This window comes from Echinops telfairi, unplaced genomic scaffold (genome assembly GCF_000313985.2).
Source record: "Echinops telfairi isolate 266 unplaced genomic scaffold, ASM31398v2 ScPeMD7_31;HRSCAF=116, whole genome shotgun sequence".
Taxonomy (NCBI): Eukaryota; Metazoa; Chordata; class Mammalia; order Afrosoricida; family Tenrecidae; genus Echinops; species Echinops telfairi.
Window position 1 is genome coordinate 60,349,615 of NW_022103928.1, and position 26,821 is coordinate 60,376,435.

At 42.7% G+C, this 26,821-nt stretch overlaps 1 protein-coding gene and 1 pseudogene across 2 annotated transcripts; one reads left to right on the forward strand and one right to left on the reverse strand.

Moving 5' to 3' along the window:
* Positions 1-3,820: 3,820 nt before the first annotated feature.
* THUMPD3 (THUMP domain containing 3) lies at positions 3,821-25,463 on the forward strand. Of its 2 annotated transcripts, none has more exons than XM_045289860.1 (10): positions 3,821-3,884; positions 5,272-5,548; positions 6,943-7,020; positions 11,573-12,052; positions 13,995-14,125; positions 15,723-15,792; positions 19,452-19,567; positions 23,216-23,326; positions 24,188-24,311; positions 24,671-25,463. In XM_045289860.1, exons 2-10 carry the CDS (start codon positions 5,294-5,296, stop codon positions 24,821-24,823), a joined length of 1,518 nt encoding a protein of 505 aa, XP_045145795.1. In that variant the 5' UTR covers positions 3,821-3,884; positions 5,272-5,293; the 3' UTR covers positions 24,824-25,463. The 2 variants fall into 2 exon arrangements, with proteins under 2 accessions (XP_045145795.1, XP_004718158.2); XM_004718101.3 differs by lacking the exon at positions 3,821-3,884 and adding an exon at positions 4,056-4,328.
* Positions 16,868-18,103, reverse strand: LOC105978552 (annotated as a pseudogene).
* Positions 25,464-26,821: the final 1,358 nt, after the last annotated feature.

The following is a 26,821-nucleotide window of genomic DNA, read 5'->3' on the forward strand; positions in this document are numbered from 1 at the left end:
GACCAAATGAAAGAACTGAAAACCCAGAAATGAACCCACCAGCATACAGGTTATGGGTCTTTGATAAGGGCCCCAAAAATATCGAGTGGGAAGCAGATGCCCTCCTTCAACAAGTGGTACTGGAAAAAATGGATGTCTACCTACAGAAAAATGAAGCAAGACCCTTACCTCACTCCATGCGCAAAAATAATAAACTCAAGGGTCAGGGTTAGGGTAGAGAAAAATAAATAAATAAACTCAAGGTGGATCACAGACCTCGAGGTAAAACCCCAAACTATTAGGGCCATCAATGAGGAAATTGGAACAAACCTGAGAACTTTGGAGCAGGGAATACATAAGCTATTGGAAGAACACAAACACAGAGGAAGCACATGTGGGATACAGAAAGGTTATTTCCGGGTTGTCCCCCATATTATGTGCCAAACCTAAGATGCTGCTTGCTAACACATGGTAAATGGCTATATACTTGGTCAACTGCTTAAAGGTTTATCTCCCTGAGGGTTATCAGCCATCAGACCCTTTAGTCTGTCCCACCCTAGGCGGGCTCAGTGGGGCTCACTCCATTCTGATAAGGATAGTGGATTGTTCTCCTGAAGGAGAGCCCAAAGACAAGGTCAAGCCAACTCAAGGAGGACCAAGGTTAGGCTGCCATCTTGACTTTAGAGTCCGCCTATCTTGTCACATGTGTACTCCTAGTGCCTCTTACTATTGGGTGTACACCCCTAGCTCGTCCCCCTCCTGTTGCATGTATCCTATAGTACAACTCCTTCCTATTACGATGTAATTAGGGGTGTTTACACATCCCCTAAGAATATCTAAGCCGTGATTGGAAATACATTTGCTCTCTTGTGAGGACCTCACGGCCATCCCAGAGGAGAGCATTCACATGCCTTATTTTGCCTGATGTCTCTTTAATTTTACCCCTCAATTACACAACTGTCTCTTGGACCCATTTGATGGTGGGGGCTGGGACCCCACAGGTCCCAAAGGCTTTACTCCATCCATGTCATTACGGTCATCTAGGACTACGTAAAAGCGGCAGGCCCTCACAGGACGGATTGACACCTGGGCTGCATCAATTGGCTCAGGCACAGGAACAATTGCAAGGGTGCGCAGAACTATGCAGTGTTTGGTTCTGTTGTGCATGGGGTCGCTGTGGGTTAGAGCGGGCTCCATGGCCCCTCACAGTAGCAACAAAAGGACTATGGAAAGATGAGGTGTTTGTGTCCCTTCAAGGAAACTGGATCACTTGCTAATAATACAAATAAGACATACAGGACCCATGTGGTATGGATCATGCATACAGGGTGTGTGGGACTCTAATGTGGAGGTAGGTCCTTTTTGCTATCCCACTAGATTGATAATGAGGTATCTCAGAAACCTGAGGCCCTCAAGTGATACCAGAGCTGGTAAGGTTTTGGGGTCTCCTGGATCATGGAACTTAAATGCAGGGATTTGGGATACAAAGGTGGTAAACTCCTGGCTGTTCTTTCTTGTTAATAGTGAGATGCCCCTGCCTCATTCTGAGATGGCAGCAGCAGATAGACCAAAAGACAAACATGAGACAGACTGATAGGCTTCCTGGTCTAGGGAGCAAGAACGCTGAGTATCTTGTGAAGGTAGAGGATGTCATGCACTGCTCCATACCACACCAGTTCCACACTTCATATTTCCTTGATATAGCCTAACTTGGTGGTATTAGGGTTAGAGATTATTGTGTTACATCTAAAGCTCTTTGAAAATAAGGTTAAACATTGCTTAGAGTGTGGGGATTTTTTTTTGGGGGGTGCTAAAATAAAAAAAAGACAGACTATCTGGTTTTGCATATTTTTTATAATTCATTTCTATTAGTTCTCACTTTTAAGTAGTGGTATTAATATTATAACTTAATCATTGTCATATTAAATTTTATTATTATTTTTGTTTCTGTCTGCAGATCAGCTCTTCCTTTGCTGACTTAATGAAAACACTTGACCAGAATATTTCAACTTGGAAACCCCACTTGCAACTTACCTGCTATGAAAAAAATTCAACAGTTTCCAAGGCTGGAAAATCTTGGCGGCGGCAGATTGCCACATCTTTCTCTCACAGAGCAGCTGTTGTGCTCAATGCAGCCGGATTCATTGTTCTGTTCCCATGGCCCAAACTAGGAGCCCTGGTGACATAGTGGTTACACATTAGGCTGCTAACTTCAAGGTCAACAGTTCGAAACCAACAGCCCCCTAGGGGAGAAAGAAGCTTTCTACTGCAGTAAAGAGTTACAATCTCAGAAACCCTCTGGGGCAGTTATACCCTCTCCTATAGGGCCATTATGAGTCAAAATCAACTCAATTGGCAGTGAATTTGGTTTTGGATGGCTCAAATTGCTAATGACATTGTAGGTGGGTGGGGTGTGATGGGGCAACAAAAACTTCAAAGTCTTGCTAATGTTGAATTAGAGAATAGAATAGTCCTCAAGTGGGGGGGGGGGGCTTAAACTGCCCTTAGTAAGGAGGTTGAGGGTGGGGCAGGGGGCAGTTAACAATTGTCCCAGGAAACTTTTTGCACATTCCCTTTCTTGCACAACTGGTTCTCAAAAAGAATGCTTATACCAGGTCCCCTACAAAACCAATTTTGTAGAATACTGATGGATGCAGGTCCCATTAGAAAAATAATAATAATTTATCATTTATCATGTATCCATGAGGGGAGGAGGGTGTGGGAAGGAGGGGGAAAAAGGAGCTGGTACCAAGGGCTCAAACAGAAAGAAAATATTTTTAAAATGATGAAGACAACATATGTACAAATGTGCTTGATACAACCGATGTATGGATTGTTATAAGATCTGTAAGAGCACCAATAAAATGATTTATTTATAATTAAAAAAAAGAAAAAGAAGTAATATTGAAGCTTCTGGGTATCTCATGATAATCTTGTGACTGATTACAGAAAGCCCTATAGGAAATCAGAAAAGTTCCTGTTCCAATTTTTGCATTTAATATTTAAACTGACCTCTGACCTCAGCTCTCTGGAGCGCAAGGTGGCTTCGCTTTTATATTGCCCAGTTCATACTGTGCTGCGCCCTGGTGGCGTTGTAGTTACACTTGGGCGGTGATCCTAAAAGTCAGCTGTTGGAAACCACCACTGCTCAGCAGGAGAAAGCCTGGCTTTCTACTCACTCCGGGCAGTTCTGTCTGACAAGGTCGCTGTGAGTGGGCATCCACTTACGGCATCCTACTGTTGTACACACTTCCTTACTTCATTCCCGACAGAGTATCATATCCTCTATCATTGTGTTTTTGTTGCGTTCAATCGTTTCTCCTTAAGATGAAATTTTCTAAGTTAAAGATACGTATTATGTAATTGGGCAACAATTGCAAAGGTGGTGCGTGTGTGACCTAGGGACATGCTTAGGGGTTAAAAGCCAGTACTCCAGAATCACACCACCTACTTTGAAATCCCGACTGTTTCTAAAATGTTGTGCTTAATGGGTTGATCAAGATATTTATTACCTCTGTGACACTCCACTTCTGACTTTAAAGTGGTGCCACTCGGTAAATTTGTGGTAAGAACAGATGGGATGTGCAAGGCGGCGCTTACCCGGCGTGTGGCACAGCCTTTTATGACTACCACCCAGCCTCCTGGTCTCCAGACGTGGCTTGCAGCTCGAGGTGGCCGGCGCAGGGACAGACAAGGCGGCCCGCACGTGCAGACCCGGCGCAGCTTTGTGCGCATGCTCCGTTCTCCAGGACCGAGTTCAAACGCCCGCCACTTGCGCGGGAGGTGCGGTGACCGCTCCGCTCGACTTCCGTTTCCGGGGCAGTGAAGCCGCTTCCTTCCGGCAGCGTGACCCGAGTGCGCTGGGTCGGAGGCTACCCGGGCTGGAATGAGCGGCTGCGCAGCGGGTAACCGGCGGCGGGTCTGTGGCCTCCGGCCTCGGGAGGCGGCAGGGCTGAGCTTGGGGGTCCGGGCGGGGCGGGCGCTACCTCGCAGCCAGTCTTCGGGCCACAGCGTTGTTCCGAAGTCCGGACGCCGGCCCCGGGCCACACCACGTCTCTTGCGGGGCCTCTGGCTGCGTCCTCGCCATCCCCTTCCCCAGAGATTGGGACCGCGGGTCTGGGGGCGGAAGTCAGGAGATGGGCTCTATTCCGTTCTCGTCGCTGATGCCTTTGGAAGGCACATCCTTTGCCCGTACCACTGCCCTGATGAGAGGGTGCAGATGGTAGTCGCAGTGGCTCCGAGCGCCTTCAGCACAACATTGGGTTTTTTTTATTCGTGATCAGGACTGCACACATAAGGCTGACTCGCTCTGCATAGGTTATTGCGCATCGCGAACTTGTGAAAATCTGGTGAGAGTTACCGATTCCCACCTTTTACAGCCCCCTCAAGGGTTCGGGTGCATTTAACTTGACATGCAGTTTCAGGGTGGTGGAGTGGGTAAACGTTTTGCTGGTAGGTCATTCATTTTTAAGTGCATGAATCTCGCCCCATATCAGATAGAGGACGAGAGATTCCACGTTCAAACTCGAACTCTCTGCCAGCAAGTCGATGTCGACTCGTAGCAACCCCGTAGGATGCAGTAGAACTGCCCCTGTGGTTTTCCTGCACTGCACATCTTCATGGGAGTAGAAAGCTAGACCTTTCTGGGAAGGAGGCTGGTGATTTGGAACTGCCTGCCTAGAGTTGCCCAACTCCCAGGGCTCCTATACCTGGGATAGTCTCGGTAACGTTTCCCAACCACGCCTTTGGGGAGGTGTGATGTAATTCCCATTTTACAGTAAGGAAAGTGAGGATTAGGAGAATTAACTTGAATTCAATCATTCAACCCTTGCGTGGTAGTGAAGAATTCAAATCCTTCCCGATCTCCGACACTTCAAAACCCTGTGTTCTTAAGAGTAGACAAGAGGACTAGATGCAGAAATGCATTTGAATGTGCTTAATTAGCATCTGTATTTGGATTGTGAACTGTTGCAGTTAAGAGTTTGTCTATTATCAACATAGATGACCCCCAGTTAAACTGTATATGCTGTGGGAATCCTTTTGCCTCCTATTTTTCCACGATACCTTCTAGTTTAATAATATTATGCATTATACCTTACTCTTTGCCCATATTCATTCAATCCTGAGTGCTTTATCAGGTGACTTGACTGAATAGGGCTACATCAGTTATGTTCCCTTGTTCTTCCTGCCCTTCAAAGCAAAGCAAGTATACTGTGGTTGGAAATATGGTAATGTGAGGTGATATAAAATCGGGCTGTGTTTTCTTTGTCGTTGTTGTTACTGCCCTTCCAGGGGATATTGGAAGTGCATCAGCATGTCTGACATTCAAGAAGCCACTAACCAACTTTTGGATATAAGTCCTCTTGAGAACCAGAAGTTTATACAAGTGGCAGAACGTCACCACAGAAAAGAGACGGAGCTCCTCCAAGTCACTATTGGAGCCACCGTACCTACTGGCTTTGAGCAAACAGCTGCAGATGAAGTGAGAGAGAAACTGAGGTCATCATGCAAAATAAGCAAAGACCGGGGCAAGATCTATTTTGACATTTCAGCGGAAAGTCTGGCTCAGGTTTGCATGTAACTTGATTTTAGTAATTTTCTAAATGGGTTCAATTTCCAATTACTTCCTAGTTACAGTCTTTTGGGATGCCTGTGCTTTTCTTTGCCTCAAACCAAGCGATTTAAAAACGGCGGTTTACTTCATTTTCTGTTAGGCACTAGTTTGTAAGTTTGGCTAGTACTGATTCAGAGATTTGCGCTAGTTTCAGAAATAATTTCTGGAATTTCCCTGAAGATGAATTTACTAGAAAGAATCTTCCTGTGTGACTTAGGGAGAAATTCCAACTATCTGCCACATAGTTTTTGGTTTATTTACTTTAGCGGTGTGCTCTAGATCATAGGTTCCCAAAATTAGTTGGCCTACCACCCCTTTAAAAAAAATTAGGGAGAGATAAAAATGAGCTGATACCAAGGGCTCAAGTAGAAAGAAAATGTTTTGAAAAGGATGGCAACATATGTACAAATGTGCATGACTCAATGGATGTATGTACAGATCCTGATAAGAGCCGTAAGAGCCCCCAATAAAATGGTTTTTTAAATAAAAAGTATTCACCACCCCCTGGCAATGAAATACATTTGTGCGATAGCCCACAGTCCAGGATAAAGTGTAGGTATCTGCTTTTGTAGTTACCCCCCCATCTCCCACTTGGAAAACATGTTCTAGATTTTGGTGATAAAGCACAGTAGGAGAGTTTTGTTGTTTTCCATTGGTGTCAGAAATTCCCAAACGGAAGTCATCAGGAAGCACCGAAGGTGAGAGGGAAAGGTTAGCCAACTGCCAACCCCTAATGAAAGCTGAAGTATCTCATTACCACATTAGCAACATGAGGGTGAGGACTGTGGAAGCTTTTTTGGTATATATTTTTTACTTTTTACTATCATAGCTCTAGCTAGCATATAGCAGGCACCCAGTAAATATTTGGCATGCACTGGTAAACAGTATTTTTCATTCACTATTTTGTTAAAAGTTCTCACCAGGTCTGTGGAGATGCGCACTAACAGTGTTGTTATTCTCAGTAATCATCAGGCTTTAAGAAGAAGGAGCAAACTGTCGCTTGCTAGTCAGAAAGCTGGGCCTCGGCCCTGTCCTCTGAACTACAGCCAAAGGGAGTGTGCTACATAGAATTCCCATCGAGGGAAGCACGATGAAGTTCCACTTAGTGGTTTTCGGCTTCCCCTACCCTCTCCAACCCTCCTTGCCCCTGTTGTTCAGGCTTCTATCTGTCCTCCCCCCATCTGCTGGGGAAAGCAGATGGGTAGTCAAATAGATGGTAGACTGACAGGTTTTTGTTTAAGTCGCTTTTAGCTGCCTTATAACCATTGTACTTCATTTGTAGATTTAAATGTTCATAGTTTGTGCTTCTCAAAACTTTCAGAAATTTGTCTTTTTTTTTCCTTTCTCAGGTTCATTGCTTGAGATCAGTGGATAACTTATTTGTGGTTGTTCAGGAGTTTAAAGATTACCAGTTCAAAGAAACGAAGGTGAGCGATCCCAAACATGTCATCTTTCCCCAAAGAGATGATTTCCAGTTTTTAAATTCTGTCTTCAGCGTTGTTCCTGCTTTGTCAGGATACACAACGCTGGGAAGCACTTGCCATAAGATCCAAAGATATTGCTGACAATCCGTTCCAAGAGATATTCTTACAGATCATATTGAAAATCATCAAAACTTACACTAAAGCAAACTGTTGGATTTACATTACGAAGGATTTAAACTTTAGATTAAAACTCTGTTGACGTATATAGTTCCAAAATAGAATTTCTTCCAGACTGAATCAAAGAGCAAGTGAGTTTATGTCATCTACAAATAACACTTTCGCTCAGCATTCTACGTTTACCCCGCTTTCTTTTCCAATTGCGGTTTTGAAATAAAGCCAGTCATAGCGAAATACTCCTTCAATTAGAATAACAGCTTTGTCTCCAGCTTGCACTTAGCTTCTGATTCCCAAATATTCACTGCTGCCTCAGCTGAAGATTGAAGATAGATTGCAGTAAGATCTTCCTGTTTTTTCGCAGTGCTTTTTTGGGTCAGGTTTTTCAGAGTCAAATGCTTAAACATGTTTTCGTATCTATTATGACCTATTTTGGAAATCACCTCTTCTTAAAAGTCATGATGTAGTACCTAATTCTCGATTGTTGTTTACAGCCAACAGGTGACCTGACTTTCCAACCAACACATCCATCAATCAGTCAGATAAACTGATAGGAGCCCATAGTCTAGAAAAGTACAACCATACCTGGAAGAATTCAGACTAAAAATGATTAGGAATCTTACTAACTAGAATTGCAGCATAGAACCCGTCTGGCTGGAATCACTGGAAACTAGTAAATCAGAGGCAGGATATTGGTGGTGTAAAGGGGCCCTGGTGTTGGAGTAGCTACGTGTTGGGCTGCTCACCGCAAGGTCAGTAGTTCAAAATCACAAGCCATTCTGTGGAAGAAAGACGGCTTTCTACTCCTATACAGAGTTTTAGTCACGGAAACTCACGGGGGCAGTTGTACCCTGTCCTATAGGGTCACGATAAGTCGGCAGTGACTCTGTGACAGTGAGTTTGGGTTATTAGTTGTGTGTGTACCTGGTGTTACTCTTTGCTTTAAAGACCTATCTATTGTTCAGCTGAAAATTGACCATAGGGGTAAAGTTATATTCATGAGAATACTATGTATTCCAAAACCCAAACCAAGCTTGCTGCTCTTCAGTTGAATTTCACTCATAGTAACTCTACAGGTCAGAGTAGAACTGCTCTGTAGGGTTTCTGAGACCCTTTCCTTACAAAGGAAGCAGACTGCCTCCTCTTCTAAGGAGCAGCTGGTGGGCTCAGACGAACTTCTCAATGAGCAGCCCAGTGCTCAACCCATTGTGCCAGTCTACACTCTTACGAGCTGCTTAAGGCAGATGTTCAGATCTGAGCAAGGAAAAATAATCTATAGTCTTACCATAAGCAATTGTCTAAGCTGTGTTGCAGGTGAGGCTCACTGCCATCGACTCAGTGACCTGACAGGGCAGGGTGGAACTGCCCCTGGGAGTTTCCAAGACTAACTCTGTTAAGAGTAGAGAGCCAGGGCTTCCTCCCGAGGAGTGGCTGGTGGTTTCAAACTGCCAACCTTGCAATTAGCCCTGTGTCTAACTTCTGCCAGTACCACTAAAGACCTGAATTTTGTTGAATTTTCATTTAAATAGCTACTTCTGGCTACTGACAACTCTATTGGACAGTGTAGGTCTGGACCACCCATTTTGACATTGAATGGTATATTATCCTTTAGTAGTGATCAACACAAAGGCCTCTCTACCTTGCACTTACCTCTTGGGAGGAGACTTGGAGTAAACATGTAAACCTACTGCAGTAAGTGCCAGTGGAGGTGGACAAGCTGCCCTCTAGTTTCCCTGTTGCCACCAGGCAGGGGTCAGACAAAGCCTCCATGGTCCATCCTTCTTTACCTATTCGGACACCATCTATTACCCCCCCCCCCACACACACACACACACCCATGCTGGCTTCAATAATTTGTTACAGTGGCCACCTAGAACGTGAAAATAGTACTCACACTTAAGGGGGGTTATTAGGGAGGTTAATAGGTTAGCACAGGGCAGAATCAGCCAAAAGTAAGGGTATTGGTCTCAGTGAGCAGCCATGACTGACCCTCCGTCCTTGGTCTCGGCCAAGTGGTCTCTTGGCCTCTACCCTCGTGGGCCAGGAAGCCAGCCTGCCTGTCACTGTCCCACCATCCCATAGGCTTGGGCGAGATGAGGTACCTCATCATCTTGGTGCTGCTCCTCCTCTGAGTTTCCGTGCAACAGTCTGTGATGCAACTGGTCTCAGTGGCCTCTGCCACTCCAGAGATCTGGACCATTCTCTCCCAAGGTCCTCTGGGTTTCTCCCCTCGGCTCAAGCAGGCTCACCCTTTCAGCCAGGGGGTAGGGGTACTAGAAACTGACCCAGCCTTTCTATTAGTGTCACACGTGCCTTGTTCGCATGGTTCCAAGTCATTTGGTGGGATTTCCAGAACTTGAGTAGACAGACATATTAAGAAATCTCATTCCACCACACCTCCTAACTTCAAATACAGAACAAAGCAACCCCCCACCCTGCCCTGCAGCCAAGACCGTTGCCGTCCAGTTTATTCCCATTAATAGGGCCCCCTGTGTGCACAGAACTGCTGTGTGGGATTTTCAAGGCTATGAGTTTGGGGAAGTAGATCATTAGACTTTTCATCCAAGGTGTTTCTCAGTGGGTTTGAACTCCCAACCTATTGGTTAGTCGTCAAGCACCTAACCATTTGCCACCCAGGGACTGCCTAACTTCAGATCATGCTCCAGAAATACGGCTTAGGAAGCTGCCTTTTAAAAAGAGCAGATATTCAGAGGAAGAGGATATGCCCTTTAAATTGCAAGTAAACAAGAAAGGAGTTAGCAGCACGGAAATACTGAGTAACAAATGTGTTTCCGAGCAGAGGGGGAGAGGAAGAGAATGGAGAAAGGAATTAGAAAGAAGCAAGATTTCGCTTGTGTTGCTCTTCTTTAAAGAATTTGGATTTCTGTGTGCAGTGAAAGGCTATTGGAAGGTTTTAAGCCATGTAGGGGCATGGCTGAATATATTTAAGAAAAAAATCACTTGATACTATTCAGAAGTGGAATGAGTAGATTTGCTGATCCTTTATAAAATTTTTAGTTTTAAATAACAGTTCATTTTATGCTCAGCACAAAATTTTAAAAATACAAAAAGCAATTCAGTCAGTGAGAAGTAAACCTTCATCCTCCATCCATCCATCATCTCCTTTCCACTCTGTTAATGGTTTCTTTCTGCTTGAATTTTTTTGGTCTACCATCCTATTGTTTTTTTTAGTGGTTTAATTTGTAATCCCCCCTTAATTGAGTATTATTTGTGTGTTCTGTGTGGCCACTGTAACAAATTATTGTAGCTACTTTATCAGTGTGTTTTGTCTTAATTAGTATTTTCTACTTGATCTCTAGGTTCTAATATTGCAATGGCTACACAGAACTCTGGGGTGGGGGGAGGGAATGATCCTTTAAAGTAGTTCTCAACCTGTGGGTCGTGACCCCTTTGGGGGTTAAACGACCCTTTCACAGGGGTCACCCAATTCATAACAGTAGCAAAATTACAGTGATGAAGTAGCAGTGAAAGTAATTTGATGGTTGGGGGTTACCTCAACACGCGGAACTGTATGAAAGGGTCACGGAATTAGGAAGGTTGAGAACCACTGCTTTAAATTGTTTATTAAGGAAATTAACAGATTGTAATGCCATTGAGAAATGCTTAGGGTTGAGTTGTTTATTAGGACCTGTTATAGAGTTCTTCCAGGTCCACTAATAAATGCCCCAAAGGGTATATGACTCTACTGTTAAAACCCCAACCCTAAATCATGCAGCTCAAGCTCTGTTGGTCAACAAACTCAGTGCCCTGCATTAAGTGCCCAGAGGCATCCCACTCCAATAAGCCTCAGCCCGAAGGCACTCAGCTCTACTTCTGCGGGCCAGCAAACCCAGCTTCCCCTGTGAAGTGCCCAGAGGCACCCCCTTCCACAAGCCAGCCTCCTGCACAAAAGCATTCAACTTTATTTGCTCAGTGGGTTGGGAAACTCACCACTCTGTCCCACGCTCCAGCTCCTGGCTCTACTTCTGCTCCTCAGATGGTAGAGCTGTCTCTGGATCCAGGAGGCTCACTTTGCAGGGATCTCAGGTCCAGAGAATACGCTTCCCTCCAGTTCTTTTTGCTGGTAATGAGATCTCTCCCTTCCTGCTTCTCAGAGGGCTCATTTGATAGGAGGATAGCACTCCAAGGAATCCTGTTTGTAATCACGCACATGTGAATCCTATCAGTCTCTTCCCCGACTGTCCGACTCGACCCATGCAGGTAGAGGTCATTTAGGGAGTTAGTGCCTAAAAGAGCCAAAGTCAGTCATCCACTGCCCTTGTAAGTGAGGTTCTCAGTTCCTAGTGAGTCGGCATTATGTCACCTACTCGTTTGCTCTGCATTCTCACTACCCTCAACATGATGATTCTGTTCTTTATAGGAAGAAGTTCTAAAGGATTTTGAAGAATTGGCTCAGAACCTCCCATGGTCGGCCCCCATGGCAGTATGGAAAATGAACAACAGTTTCAAGAAGAAAAAAACAAAGTGCAAAAAAACAAATCCAAATTCAAGTAAAGATAAGATTAATAAAGAACAAGGAGGGAAAAGAGCTGAGAGAGATGTTAAAAAAGAATTCATGAGTAATTCGTGGGATTCAAATATTTTAGACTATTACGAAAATCCAGCTATTAAGGAGGAGATATCAACATTAGTAGGTGATGATTTGGCATCTTCCAAAGAAGATGAGACTGAAGACAGCTCAAAAGGAGAAACTGACCTTCAGGTGCTAAAATTTAGGGTCACGTGCAGCAGGGCAGGGGAGAAACATTGCTTCACCTCCAGTGAGGCTGCCAGAGATTTTGGAGGTGCTGTTCAAGAGTACTTCAAGTGGAAGGCGGACATGACCAAGTTCGATGTGGAGGTAGGTTCAGACTGCTGTGGTTTCAGCTTCGAGGTAAAGAATGCATTTCATGAAATGAAAGAAGGAAACTTCGGGATGCCACCTGGTATAGTAAAAGCAGGGCGAGCTAGAGCCCACTGGATCTCAGAAATTGGGCCTGGTGCCGCCTTTCCCGTTGTAGTGGAGAACGTGTGCCTCCTCCCATTGGTTTCTGGTGCACACAGCTGCTGGATTTTGATGGCTTTACAGTGGATAGTAAGTAAGAGGTCAGTAGAGGAGACTATAAGGACGTCAGTGTTCGAATGTTGAGCCTACTACCATTTACCGCCTTACAAGGACATTTACATTATAAAGTTGAAGCAGATTTTTCGAAGTTACTTCGTAGTTTAGTGTGTTTGTTTGGTTGTAGAATGATAGAGAATTTTAAAAGTAAACGTTGCCCTCCAGTCAGGACATCAGTGCAGATACTCCCCCGTGGGCCAGCCCGCCCCTTCCTTCAGTGCTGGTAGATCTCAAAGCCCAGACTCTAGCTCCTAGTGCTGATTCGTGTGTTTCTTCTCCTTGGTCTCAGATCTCAGGTGAGTCACCTATGGGCAGGATGAACTAGAATCTTTCCATCCCTGACGGGCCCCTTGCAGATGACATTTTTACCAAGAAATGATTTTCAATCGGCTTGAAGGCTCTCGCATCTGGAGCAAGTCACTTATTGGTGCCCACACACTAATATTTGCGTATCTCAGAGCTGCTGCAAGAATGAGCAGACTAACTGGGTAACTAGAATATGGCGAAGAGTTAGCTAGGGGCTCAGAGCGTAGAGTCTGGAGCTGTCCACCTGGTTCTGAGCCCAGCTGCCCCACATAGGTCCTGTATGACACTGGATAATTGCTTCATCTACCATAGGGGATGATCAGAGGCCCTGGCTCGAGGGTGCTACTCTGAAATGAGGTCATGAGATCCGAGTGGGGAACAGATCCTGACACTCAGGAAGACGGTCTTATCAGCTTCTGTGAGCTTGAAGAGGAGGAAATGGAAGTGATTTTATTTTAAATAGAAGATTGAGGAACATATTTGAACTTGAATAGCTTATATTCAGTATTCTGTGCATAGGGGGCTAAGAAACTCGGGAATCCACAGGCACGACTTAAGACGAGTCGAACAAAACCACAGCAACGGCGCAAGCGTGGCGTGGTGTCGTTGGATGTAGGTGGAGCATGTCCTTAGAAGTTACTGTGCCAGTGTCTGGCTGCAGTTTTCTGTTTGAAATAGTTTCCAAAAGTGTATGTAAAGCCCCGGCCTTTGCATTTGAAATTTTTTGACAATTCTAGTTATAGCCAACTTAAAAATAGAGTGAATGAAAACATTCAAATCAATACAGGGCTTTGGAGGCTGCAAATCCTTTAGTATATACTGTGTGGTTCATTTAGATGAAGTTTGAAAAATGGCCAACCTAATTGATGGTGCTATTAGATTAATGATTACACCTGGGTGGGGAGGCTGACAGGGAAGGGCCATAGAAGTCCCGAGTGGATGTTTGGAATGTTCTTCATTTTGATCTGGATGGTGGTTCCACAAGTATATATACTGTGTCTATGTGAGTATAAGCCGACCCAAATATCAGCCAAGGCACCTAATTTTACCACAAAAATGGCATTAAAAATGTGCTGGAAAACTCAGCTTATACACGAGTATATACGTGTGTGTAGGTATATATATATAAACTTATTGAGGTATACACTTAAGATTTCTATACATTTCTCTATGCAAAGTATAACCTCAATATGAAGTTAAAATATGAAGGGGTTTCAGAAGTTGTGGGAAAAACCCACAATCTTGTAATTCCAATTTTCCACAAACCTTTTGAAGCTCCTTCATAAAAAAGCCTATCTTATGAAAATATGTACTTTTAAGTGCTATTTGAATAGTCCTGAAGTCATTTCTTCTGTCTTGTATAACCTTATTAAAGGTCCTTTTGAATATTCACGATAATGAGGTTATTGTGGGCATTGCGTTGACAGAAGAGAGTCTCCACCGAAGAAATATTACCCATTTTGGACCCACGACTCTTAGATCTACTCTTGCATATGGCATGCTCAGGTACGAAATGGATTTGTCGTTCAGGTTAAAGTGGCATCTTGGTTTGAACATTCTCTTCAAAATGTGAAGTTTTTAATGAGGTACTGTGGAAACTGGGGGCTCTGCTGGAGTAGTGGCTATGCAAATTTGGCAGCAGCTGAGTGCTTAAGCATTGCTCCTTAGATTCCATCATAAAAACTAAAACCCGTGGCCACGAGTTGATTCCACAAACAGTCCTACAGTGCCTGTAATCCTGGCTCATAGTTTATATTCATACACGAGTCATTTCATGTTTTCTTCTCAGCTTCCTAATCTGTAAAAGAATAATCTAAACTCCCTATTGTGGATTGAATTGTGTCTCCATAAATAAGTGTTTTAAGTCCTAACCCCTATAACTGGGATTATACTATTTAGGCATGGGTTTTCTTTATTTAATGAGACTTTATTACTATATCTTAAGCCAAACTCTTGAAATATAAAAGAGATTAAGCAATCAAGCAAAATAAGCAAAAGCTTGGCCAGGGATGGCAAGTCACAAGATCTCAAGACAGAAGCTAAAAGAAACAGAGAGACTCTCCTTAGGGCAAAGGAGGGAGAGGGCCAGAGCCCTCGGGCCAGCACCCTGGATTGAGACTAATAACTCTCCAGTTTGTGAGAAAATAAAACGTGTTATTTAAGACATCGACTGGTGGTGGTCCTGTTGTAGGAGCACTAGATGAGGTAAAACTCTCTCACAGTAATAACACCCACCAAGAGCTTAAGTCAAGGCCGAGCAAATACTAAGGAACGACAGCAGTTACTATTAGCAAATGAAGACATTTATTTTATTATTTAAAAACATCTTATTGAAGGCTCTTGCAACTCTTGTAACAATCCATACCTCCATTGTACCAAGCATATTTGTACATATGTTGCCATCATTATTTTCTAGACATTTATTTTCTATTAAGTCCTTGGTGTCAGCTCTTCCCTGCCCCTCCCAAGAAATTTATTTTGAAAATTAATCAGGGATACTTAATTAACAGTAAGCTTATATTGCTGTTTTATTTGCAGCATGTTTGAGCTTTCTCATGTAACCAAACCAAACTGCCATTAAGGCTTGGCCCTTAATGAGTGACCATGTAGGGCAGAGTAGAGCTCCACTGGTGGGTTTCTGAAACTGTCTGTTTTTACAGGAATGGAAAGCCTCTTGCGGAGCGGCCGGTGGTTTGACCTTGTGGTTAGAAGCCCAGAGCTTAACCCATGACACCACCAGGGCTCCCTCACTTTTCATGTACCAAACAATACAGGTTAATATACAAGACAAAGCTGTGTTTTCTAAAGACATGTTTTTAAGTACACTTTAAAAGGTCTAGAAGAATGTAAGCTAACATCCCATCTAGGGAGTGAAATGGGATATCAGATGATAGTCTGGAAGACTGCTTTTGGTTATATGAATGACTTCCTCCCCAAATGCTAGAATGTAGCATTAACAATTAGTTAAGTCCCTTCAAAATAAAGGTAGATTGGTTTTCCTTCTTGATCGCATGAGAGGGCCGTGCTCTTGCAGCTTCAGGACCAGGAATCATGGCCGGCTGGCACCGTCTCTTCACACAGGTTCTTTTCTTCTCTTGCCTAGGCTCTGTACTCCCCAGCCTTCTGATGTAGTAGTGGATCCAATGTGTGGAACAGGGGCAATACCAATAGAGGTAATAAGTGTTCTTTAATTTTTAGATAGCAAGTGATGTACCAGGAAATGTCTAGATCGAATGTGCACATAAAGACATCAGGAAATGACCCAAGAGTTTTGAAAGAATTAATAATAGTAAAGCGATAGCATTGTGTAAAGGGTGTAAACACTTCTTATAAATAGCCAAGTGGCAACGAACTAGACTGTTAGTAATATCTATTCACTGGGGCACAGAGAAGACAGAAGTACAAACTGGTGACTCCCTGCCCATCACGAACAAGCTGGCAGACTTACTTGGAAGGGAAAGGACAGGTAAAGACAAGCTGGAAGAAAGCCAGTTCGTAACATGAAATCATGCTTATTAATCCACGTAGATTCTTGGAGGAGTTCAGTAAAGGGGAAAACATCTAGACAGTATGTAATATGTAATACTTTACGGGAAATCTAACAAAGTGTCATACTAAGTGCTCTTCAAAACTAACAATGAGATTGAAAGGAGCATAAAAATTGCCTAAACACAAAGCCAGAAATGGAAAGACATTTTCTAAGCTAAAAAAACATGTAGCAGTAGCATCTACCCGATGACATCTGATAAACGAGTTGGAAAAGGGAATCCCCATAAAAATTCCTTAAGTTTGTAAGAACGTGTTCTCCCATATAATGTACCTAAAGCCATGGGAATGAATTGCTGAGAGATTCCGTGAGTGGAGAGGAACTGGAAAGATGCAAGCCATGAAAGGGAAAGTAACCCAAAATGTAATTTGGGATCGACACCCTGACCCGGAGTTAACACCCAAGAAGGAAGTGTTAGTAGACCACATGACTACTGGTCCCTGCTAAATCAATTACTCTGCCTAGAGAAATCCACGTGTTGTGATCAAAAAGAATTATGACATCAAAGCAGATTGTTTTTCTTTTCTATTCACAAAGGAAAAGCTCCAATCCATCTTTTAATTTTTTAAAAAAAGTTCCTGACATTACAGAACTAAACTGAAATGTATTAATATTTCACTCTTACATATCCATGGCAAACAGAAAAAAAAATTCATGAACCCCCCCCCCCCCCAAAAAAAAAAAAAAAAAAAAACGGGAGAAGCTTATACAACCAAATATGGATTTCAGCATTAACAACTGAACAGAGAAAGGAATTAAAACACTTTAATTATAAAATCAAGACTGGATGATAAAGTGTAGAAATTGAAAATTTACAAACTATTTAAAACCTGGAATGGCTGACTGTTCAGAAACTACACAGATGGATCATGGGTGGTGGTGAACAGCAGAAAGGGGTTATGGATGAATCTGCGTGGTTCTAGCTGCTCCCCATGGCATTGATTAGATATATTGAGCCAGGCTAATGCTGGCAGCAGATCCAGTTGATGGTAACCTGCCTATCAGTATATCCTTCCACTGGGTTCGCAATTTTGATCCGTACCCCAGACATCTGACGGAGCTATTGATTTTGGCACCTTGACGCCCAATTATGCAGCCAATCAAATCATTTGGAATGATGATTTCATGAGAAGTAGCCTGAGCAGACGCATCCAAACCTGCCCAATAGCCTTTCACCTCTGGAAAGCTGGATCCAGTGCCACTGAATCTGGCGTTGCCATGCGTCATAGGAAAATGAGACTGTTGCATTGCCAACTGGTGCAGCTTGGTCAAATAATGGCACACTGTTCTTGAATGGTATAGGCCTCTAGAGTGGTCCCTCCAGGTCAGGGTTGAGGCACATGGACGGGTGGTGTGGGAAAAGCTTGCACTATGCTTCCTGTACTGTACCTGTCCTGACCACCTGCAAGGATGACTGGAGAATTGGATGGCTTGGGCCCGTACAGGATGGTCATGACCTTCAGGGGGGACTCCAATATGACCACACACTCAATGATGGATTTCGGAAAGTCAGCAATAGTGATGGCCTGCTCAGTTGGGAAGCATATCTCCAGCCACCTGGACCTGAGCCTCTGTACTCTCACATTTATTTGATGTTGCAACCACCTTTCCCAATGAGAGCCACACTGACTTGCAGGGACCACCAGCCTCAGGCTGACTGGGGGGTCCATTTGTCATCAAGCTGCTGATGTCCTCTTCCAGTTTGTCAATAATCATAGCAAAGGCTTTAAAGATGTCATTAGTGGGTCCAGCCGAAGTGATAATTCTCTCAGGACAGTTTCCTTCTGAGATGTTGATACGTGCACCACTCTCTTCACGCATCTTAACCGAGTCTCCTTTCTTTCTGATAATACTGCCAACTTCCTTTCCATGCATAAGTAGCCTTCAATCACACCGGTGTCCATGTTGAGCAGTGTTCTGGGAAGCTGGACTTTGAGTGGTCACATCTTTGGTCACTGATGGCGGTGAAAGCCAAAAACTGCAGGCGAGAGGTGACTGCAGGTTGTTTTTTTATTCTAGCTTTGAACCATGTCTGAAATAGCAAGTAATGACACGACATGTGAAGAAAGACTTGGCAGAGCTAGAATGAGGCCAGAAACAGGCCCCAGAAATGATGCCAGTTTGAAACGTTTCCATTGGATAGGTATGAAGATGCCAATGTGGAAAAACCTAAGTGATGGATGATCAAAATGAGTAAGATTATAAAAGGTATTCAGAGAGTGCATATACAAATTTGATTACCCAAACATAAAATACATGATCTAGAATATTCCCTTAAAATTTGGACATAGTCTAAAACCCATTTCTTCCCAAGGCTGAAAATCAACAGATGTTTAAAAAAAAAAAAAGTTGGAAACGCAGTATCTCTTGAGAGGCTTTCATTAAATTCTTCCTCCTTTTTCCAAATCTCTCTCGTAGTGCTGGATAATTCAACCTCCCTTTTGTGTGAAAGTCACTTCTGTAAGATTATTAGTAGAGGTGTCTTCTTACCCTCCAGTGCCTCAGTAAGAGTGACGAAGCACTGTATTCACGGATGAGCAGTGTTGCTGTTTACAAAGGAAGACATGTTCGCTACTTACCCTGAAGCAGAGGCTGGAACCTTTCTCTGCTTTTGTAAGAAACCTGTTAATCTGCTTAGAACATTGTTCTGGCCTAGGAAGCTATATCACCCCATTTTGTGAGCAGCTGTTGACATATTTTTTATTTAAAATTGCAAAATCCTATCAGGGATATGGTAATTAGCATTCCAGAGCTTATACAGCTACCCAAAGTAATTGCTTTTTATTTTTAAATTGTCCACTATTCCATATATCAGAATAAATACATTTGCTGATAACTTCAAAGGGTGTAGGTTTGGATGATTGGAGTTGGTTGATTTTTTTTCAAACCACATATATTCTGCAACTAACTGAATGTGTCCAATACGGCTGGGTGAGAGACGCAATGAAACACACCAGCCTTGTGATTTCCCAGGCTTGCTAGGAGGCAGGAAGGCACAGAAAGAACAGACGCAGCGGTTGAGATAGGAACTGGGCTTTTGGAGGGGGGGTAAATGGGAGAAGGCATAAATAAACATGTAGGGTTGATGTCAGAGGGTGTGATATTTGAGCTGGGCCTTAAAAGATGAATAAGAGTTTGGCAAGCAAATGACATTTCAAGCAATGTTTTACCACTTCAGAAACATTGAATTGAATTATCTTGTCTATTGATAACTGAAATGAACCACCCTTAATAATTTTCTGCAGTTCGCAACTTTTGTTGTAGTATGCACTTCTTATCTTTCAGGGAGCTACTGAGTGGTCTAACTGTCATCATATCGCTGGTGACAATAATCCATTGGCTGTGAATAGAACAGCAAATAACATCCAGTCTCTACTGACCAAGAACCAAATTCAAGAAAGGTAAAAATCTTAAGAGACTGGCCCATCTCTTAGAATCCCCTTTTTAAAAATTTTTGACAGAATCCCTTTTAATGTTGAATTTATGACTATTGCCAAATGCAACGTGGCTCATTTTTTAACCTAAATGAAAATATTACCAAGATTCCACTTAAATTGTACACAGCTTAATCTTGTACATATGAATTAGGTGCAGGTTTGTAGAACAAAGTGTTTTCCATTCAACGTTTCATACATTTTGTTTCATGTCATTGATTGCAGTCCCCATAATAGAATATCACTCCCACCTCCTCCCTGTTTCCCATTTCTATCCCTCCTCCTTTCCTAACCCATCTGAACTTTTATCTTTGGATAAATGCTGCCCCCTTTTGATCTCAAAAGGTTCCTATTCAAAATGTGTATTCTTAAGAACGCGTACCTCCCTAGTACTAATGTTCTTAGAAATCTGGCATGGGGGTTAAGCATTGGACTGCTAACCACAAGATTGGCAGTTAGACCATGGGAGAAAGTTGAGGCTGTCTGCTCCGGCTAAGATTTACAGTCTTGGAAACCTTATGAAGCAGTGTGCTATGGGTTGGAATTGGTAGGGGGGTGGGGGTGGTTTGGCCAGAAAATTGAGCCTGGAAGATCCCAGCCTGCAGGGTGACTAAGGACCATTGTCAAGGGGAGTCCACCAGTCTCCACTCACTTCAAGCCTGGTCCGTTTTATGTTTTGTTCCACATTCTTAGAACTCTCCAGAACATTCTAATGGGATCCCTTTCAACTCAGGAGTCCTCACTTGTAGCCTGCCACCATCTAGTTCTAGTCTCAAGGGCCTTTGAAGCTAATGTTTATGTAGACTTAATTTTTTGCCCTGTATCCTTGATTTCTTCATTCGTTTTCATTCAGAGAGAGACTAACAGTTGCACTTTAGATGGCCACTCATGAGCTTTTGAGACTCCACTACTCAGTTACAGTGGGGTATACAAACTGTTGTGTCGCTTGACCTTGGTGTCCCCTGAGACTGGTCCTGGGCCCCGGGCCCTGTGACTCGTTCCCTCAAGGTGTTTGCTTATGTCTAAGAAGTTTTCATGCTTTGCACCCTGAATGCTCCACTACATTCAGGAATATATTTGCAGCAAAGGTAAATATACATGTAGCGAAAGTCTTTCCAACTTGTACCTTTTCACCTTGTACTTTCACACTCCTGCTTCTGTCTGTGTGCTTTGTGAACAGTGCAGTTTCATTCTTGTCAGGGCTTATTTTGTGAGGCTACATACATACCAAGTAGGATTGCTGGGTCATATGACTGGTTTATTTCCAACTTTTGGAGGACGCACTATACACTTTCCACCTTGCTTGCACGAGTTCACGCAGTCACGAGAGCTCTAATCTCTTTGTACCCTCACCAGAGTTTGTTGTTTTTCTGACCTTTACTTGATTTACACCTCTAATGCTAATGATTTCTGGTGATTTGGGGTTTTTATTCCAGGTTTGTTGGCCTCTTGCATGTCTTCTTTGGTGAAGTGTCTTATTTTTGGCCTTGACCATGTTTAATTGGATGATTTGTCTTTCTTGTTGGGGTGTTGAAATCTATAAATTTTAGAGATTAGCCCCATTTGTTATGTAGTTGCCTTTTTTTTGTTAAACTCCAGCTGTGGGTTCTCATTTTGCTCTTTGAAATCTTTTGATGAATGTCTAATTTTTGTAGGCGGTCTTAGTCATCTAGTTTGTATTCTGCTGTTTGAAGGCCAGCGCTTAGTCACCTGGAAATTCTGCTACTGTGGGGTACCACCCCGCACAATCGAAAGGGTCCAAGGGACAGTTGTGTAATTGAGGGGTAAAATTAAAGACATCAGACAAGATAAAGCATGCAATTCCTTCCCTCTGGGATGGCCATGATCTCAGCAGCCAAGTAGGCGCATTTAAAGCAAAGAGCAAATATATTTCTATTCACGGCTTACGTACACTTAGGGAACATAAAATAGGAGGGGTGTGAGCTAGGGGTATAAACGCAATAGGAAGGGGAGTCACTAGGGGTATACATGTGACAAGATGGGCGGACTCTAAAGTCAAGATGTCAGCCTAACCTTGATTTTCCTTGACCTTGTCTTTGGGCTCTCCTTCAGGGGAACAATCCACTATCCTTATCAGAAGGGAGTGGGCCTCACCTAGGGTGGGTCGGACTATAAGGTCTGATTGCTCTAGATGGCTGATAACCCTCAGGTAGATAACCTTTAAGCAGTTGCCTCTGGGTGTATAGCCATTTACCATGTGTTAGCCAGCAGCTTCTTAGGTTTGGCATGTAATGTGGGGAGACAACCTGGCAAATAACCTTTCTGTATCCCACATGTTAACATCTTATAATTCATTAGATTGGGGTTGGACCCAAGAGTGTGTATTCCTAGCAAGCTCCTAAGTGAGGCTCATGCTATGGGATGTGGATCCCACTGAGTGGCAAGGAGTAAGGGAGTCTTTTTTTAGACACAAGTGGTCGGACGGTTTGGTTTCTATTTTTGTATTATACTGTGATGAAATGAAACTTTATGGTAAGTTTTATTTACCTAAGGTGTTCTTTGAGGCTTATACGGTATTTTTTCTTGTGTTCCCTTTGAAATTTGGTAAAAAATTTTACAGAGTATTTCATTTGTTCACAGCCTCTGTGAACCTTTTGTCTATTCAGCCTGTACTATTTCAGTGAAATTTTCCTTGAGTTTTGAACATTTTGTGGCTTATATCATTTGTTGTGTTGCGGGTATTGGTACTTAAGGTTGCAATGTTAATCTGTGCTTTTAAAAATAACTGTAATGTTGAAGGAACACTGTTCAGTAGCTAGATGCCACCAGCCTATTAGGGAAAAGGGTGAAACTTAATGCTCCCATAAAGATGTACAGCTTTGGAAGCCTTTGGGAGCCATTCAGCCCTGTCCCAGAGTCACCATTGAGTCAGGATCGACTCCATGGCGATTGGTTTTGGTTTTGCCTTGATTGCATCCCCTGGATTCGTTATTAAATATGTACTTAACATTTAATTGCTGCTCAATTTGTGTTCTAATCTCAAAACAAGTCCTTGTCTATTTGCTAGTTGTACATTTCTGTAGGCTTGCCACCAGACTGTTCTCTTTCAAGTGTGTCATCTTGCAGGCTTTTCAGTGTTCTTATTTGCCCCAAGAAGCTTTCACTGGTAATTTCTTACCTCCTCAGAGATAGAATTTACTGCCTCCCCTGGAGCGACAATTTCGTTTATCCGACTATGAAACCTACAGCCCTCTGGAGCAGTGGCGCTTGAACACATCTTTGAGTTAGCAGCCCCACATTTTCCCACAGCACCACCAGGGCCTGTTTGAGCTTCAGGATCCTGAGTCAGAATTGACTCAGCGCCAGCAGGGTTTGTGTGGCTGTGTGTTCGCGTGTATTGTAGGTGAGACAGGTCATTGATGAAAACCAATCTTCACCTTTGTTTAAATGGGTCATTCTTATAGTTTTCCCATTTCAACCATTATCAGGTTTATCTTTTAGAATTCTTCTTAATCATCAGTTATTGAAGTTGTCACTGGTTTTCTCAATGTCTTAGTAGCATTCTATTCTGTATAAGTCTCTTCAGGAAGGTCCCCCCTCCCCCTTCATTTCATACTTCTGAATATGCTGAAGCACTTTGCTCTGTTCCCACAGTAAACCATCCTGGGGTCTGCCCATAGATGCTCTTCAATGGGATGTCTGCAATCTGCCATTAAGAACAGGCTCTGTGGATATTATTGTAACTGACATGCCATTTGGAAAAAGGTAGGAATTGATTTTTTTTTTAATTTTGGAATTGATTTTAAAACATAGGTTTTACCCTTAACTGTTATACCGATTTGTATTTTGAATCTCAACATTGTCTTTGAGCTTGTTCTAAATCAGAAAAAGAAATTTTCTTTTCTTTTTTTCCAGACTTCTTTGGGCCTGCTTTTCACTTAGGAATTTAAGCAGTATGATGACTCACCCATTTTGTTTCTTCTTTTCATAACTCACGAATGCCTTATATAACTACATTTTTAGGATAACCAACAGTTTCACGTTAAAATTATGAATCTGTAATTCACTTTCTAACCCTGGCTTAGGGAAATTTGCTTTTCATTCTAGTTCTCAAGATAAATGATTTTTGAGAATTTGTCTATACAATTTGCATACATTCACTAAGAAAACGAGGTTGAAAATTATTATGGTTGTACTCTAAGGAGCCCTGGTGGTGTTGTAAGTTACATGTTGGGCTGCTAAAGTCAGCAGTTCAAAACCACCAGCCGCTCCTCAGAAGACGGAGCTTTCTACTTCCGTGAAAAGCTACAAGATGGGGCTCTCTCTCTACTGCCATAGAAAATTAGTCTCGGAAGCCCACATGGGCAGTTCTGTCCTGTCCTGTAGGGTCGCCATGAATTGAAATCTCTTGATGGCATGACTTTTTTTAATCCGTAACTGAAAAATACCAAGCAATGTACTATCACTCATTTCATTGACATGTAATCGCCAAAACCTCTAGCTTCTAGAACTATTTTCATGCCTTAGGATACATCAGATAACTTCTTATTGCAATGAAAAAATTAATGTTTAATTTCGTATTTATCTTCAACAATTAAGTGCTGGAATCGTTGTACCTGTTTATAGGATGGGCTCCAAGAAGAGAAACTGGAACCTTTATCCCGCTGGTCTACAAGAGATGGGCCGAGTGTGTCGGCCTGGGACGGGACGAGCCATACTACTCACTCAGGACAAGAAATGCTTTACGAAGGTGCTGTACAGTAGCCCTGAAGTTCAGCCGGTGGGAACTTCAGGTTGTTCCAAAGGAGAAGTTGGGATACAGTTATTAGATCGGCTTGTTTCCTTTTCTATTAATGTTTCTTCAGGGGGCCCTGGGGGCATAGTGGTTACAAGTTGGGCTGTGGGAGAAAGAGGAGGCTTTCTACTCTGGTAGTTTTGGGAACCCACAGGGGCAGGTCTACCCTGTCATACTGGGTTTCTGCAAGTTGGCATTGACTTGATGACCGTGAATTTGAGGTTTTGTTGAATGTTTCTAACTGGAAACAAAGATCCCTGACTGGTTTAGTAGATGGTCACCCTAATTACTTTGTGCTTTTTGTGTGCACACAGGCCTTATCTGGAATGGGACACATGTGGCGCAAGGTGCATACTGTCTGGGTGAACATAGGGGGTCTTCATGCTGCAGTTTATCTTCTCAAGCGTACCCACCAGGCTTTTGATCATCCTTCAGGACAAGATGGAGAAAAGGGAGCCCCTTGGTAATGCAAAGAGTGAAGATGACAAATGACACCCATCCTTCCCAACCTTGGAAACACCAGTGTGACAAAGGGAGGAAGGGGTGCTTGGGAGCAGTGACTAGTAGGAACAGAAATGCAGTTCATAATGAGGTTATTTCATTTAAAGCTCTGCCCTGCTTAGCAAAAATTATACATGTAATGTGATAGAATTGGAAATAGTCTTAAGAGAAAGCAGAGCTTGTTTTTCAAAGAGTAGCTGAGCAATTAATAATTTTTAAAAGTGCTTTTTAAAAGCCCAGTGAAAAGCCTACCAAAAGGCTTTGGGTTTGGGTTTAGAACTGTTTGTTTTCAGGGTTTGCAGCAGCTCCTGCTGCACACGCATACACGCAGGATGGTGCTCATTATGTGCGCCTCAAACAATGAAATTGGTGACCAGTGTTTGTCCTATGGCAAGATGAACACACAAGACTTTTAGGAACTTTAACCACCAGCCTTAAAAATTAAAATATGCATGGTATTCATATCAATACATAGAACTGAGATACAGATTTATTTACCAAGGAAATTGCAAAGATTGTTCTGAGTAGTCATGTAGAACAGTCCTTTTTGTACATAGAGCTGTGGGACCAACAAGCCAAATTTAAAATAAACTTTTTTTTTCTGTACACAAAGGTGTTATTTCAAAGTATTTTTATCCGTTTCTTAAAAGGTACGAGAATAGATGTGTGTGTGATGAGAAGCCTGAATTTGGGGTCATGGACTGTTCACATTTGCTTGTCCTGGCACGGACCAGCCTGAAGGCCCTTGCTGGGAGTTGTGTGCAACATGCACTGACCTCTAAGAGCAGTGGCTCCCTGGGGCAACCGGCAGTTGGGCTTAGTTTCATGTATTGTCTGTGTTGAATTCCTTGGTGTTCCATTAATTTTGGAGTTCTTGATTACATTCAGCTTACATTCCATGCCGTGTTAGTAATTATAAAGTATTACTACTTACATTACCCTTTGATATTTTACATTTAAAATTTCCTTTAAAAGAAGAAAGAGTTTGCCTGGGTAGCATAACTAATAGACCTGGTGTGGTTTCTGGTACTACCCACACTTGTACCTTGTATCCTGGACTGGAGTTTTCCTCATCGGAATGCATGCCTGCATTTATGGGCTAGACAAGAAACCTCTCATTTCTGGTGCAAAAACCTCAAACCTCACACCAAGGGCAGGGCATCCACAACTGTACAAAACCAAAACCTGTGAGGATCACTCTCTTTCACAGCTGATTTACCAAGTACCTGCCAGAGTGGGCATTTAAAAAATATTTTTAAAGAAATTATTTTTTCCATATAAAATTTATGTTCAAATCCTCAAAAACTTAAACACCATAGCAAAAAATATGGCCAGACTAAATTCAGATGATGCGAGTGTCAAGAGTGCTGTCTTTAGGGTGACATCTTTTTTCCTAGAGTAGTGTTTCACAATCAGGACACGGGAACAGAAAGAAAATGAAGTAGGCTGGGGGTAGAGTTCAGGGCTGCATACTAGCTCATAAGGGAGAGCAGGGCAAAGAACAAATTGGAGACGAAAACTAAATCCAGAAGGGGTGCTGGTGGTCGGTCCATGTAAAGTGGTTTCCAGGAAGTACAGGGAGCAGTGGGATGTAGTGGTCTAGGAGTAAGACCATACATTTAGTTCTGAGAGCAGCATCTAAGGAATCAAAAGATCAGGGAATGAGTTATATACATACTGCTACCTACTAGTTTTCAAACTTTGGAGAGTCTCATGGTTCATGGATATGTGAAAAGATTGATTTTTGAGGGAAAAAAAGTAATGAGAAAGATTGTATGCGTTTAGTGATAAGACAGTTACCTCTAGAAACTGAAAAAATTACTAAACTGTTAAAAGGGGGAAAATCATATAAGCAAAAAAGATTTTACATATTACTTAGCTACTGGGAATATGTACTACCTTGATTTGTGGTACATTGCTAGCAGTCTTGCCACCATTGCTTTTGAACTACCAGCGCAAATATA

What these genes read in the sequence shown, in the direction of transcription:
- THUMPD3 (XM_045289860.1), top strand. Translation starts at nt 5,294, where the DNA reads ATGTCTGACATTCAAGAAGCCACTAACCAACTTTTGGATATAAGTCCT. An exon ending in CAGGGGCAATACCAATAGAG is followed by an intron (nt 15,793 to 19,451) that starts GTAATAAGTGTT and finishes CTTATCTTTCAG; the next exon opens with GGAGCTACTGAGTGGTCTAA. An exon ending in GACATGCCATTTGGAAAAAG is followed by an intron (nt 23,327 to 24,187) that starts GTAGGAATTGAT and finishes ACCTGTTTATAG; the next exon opens with GATGGGCTCCAAGAAGAGAA.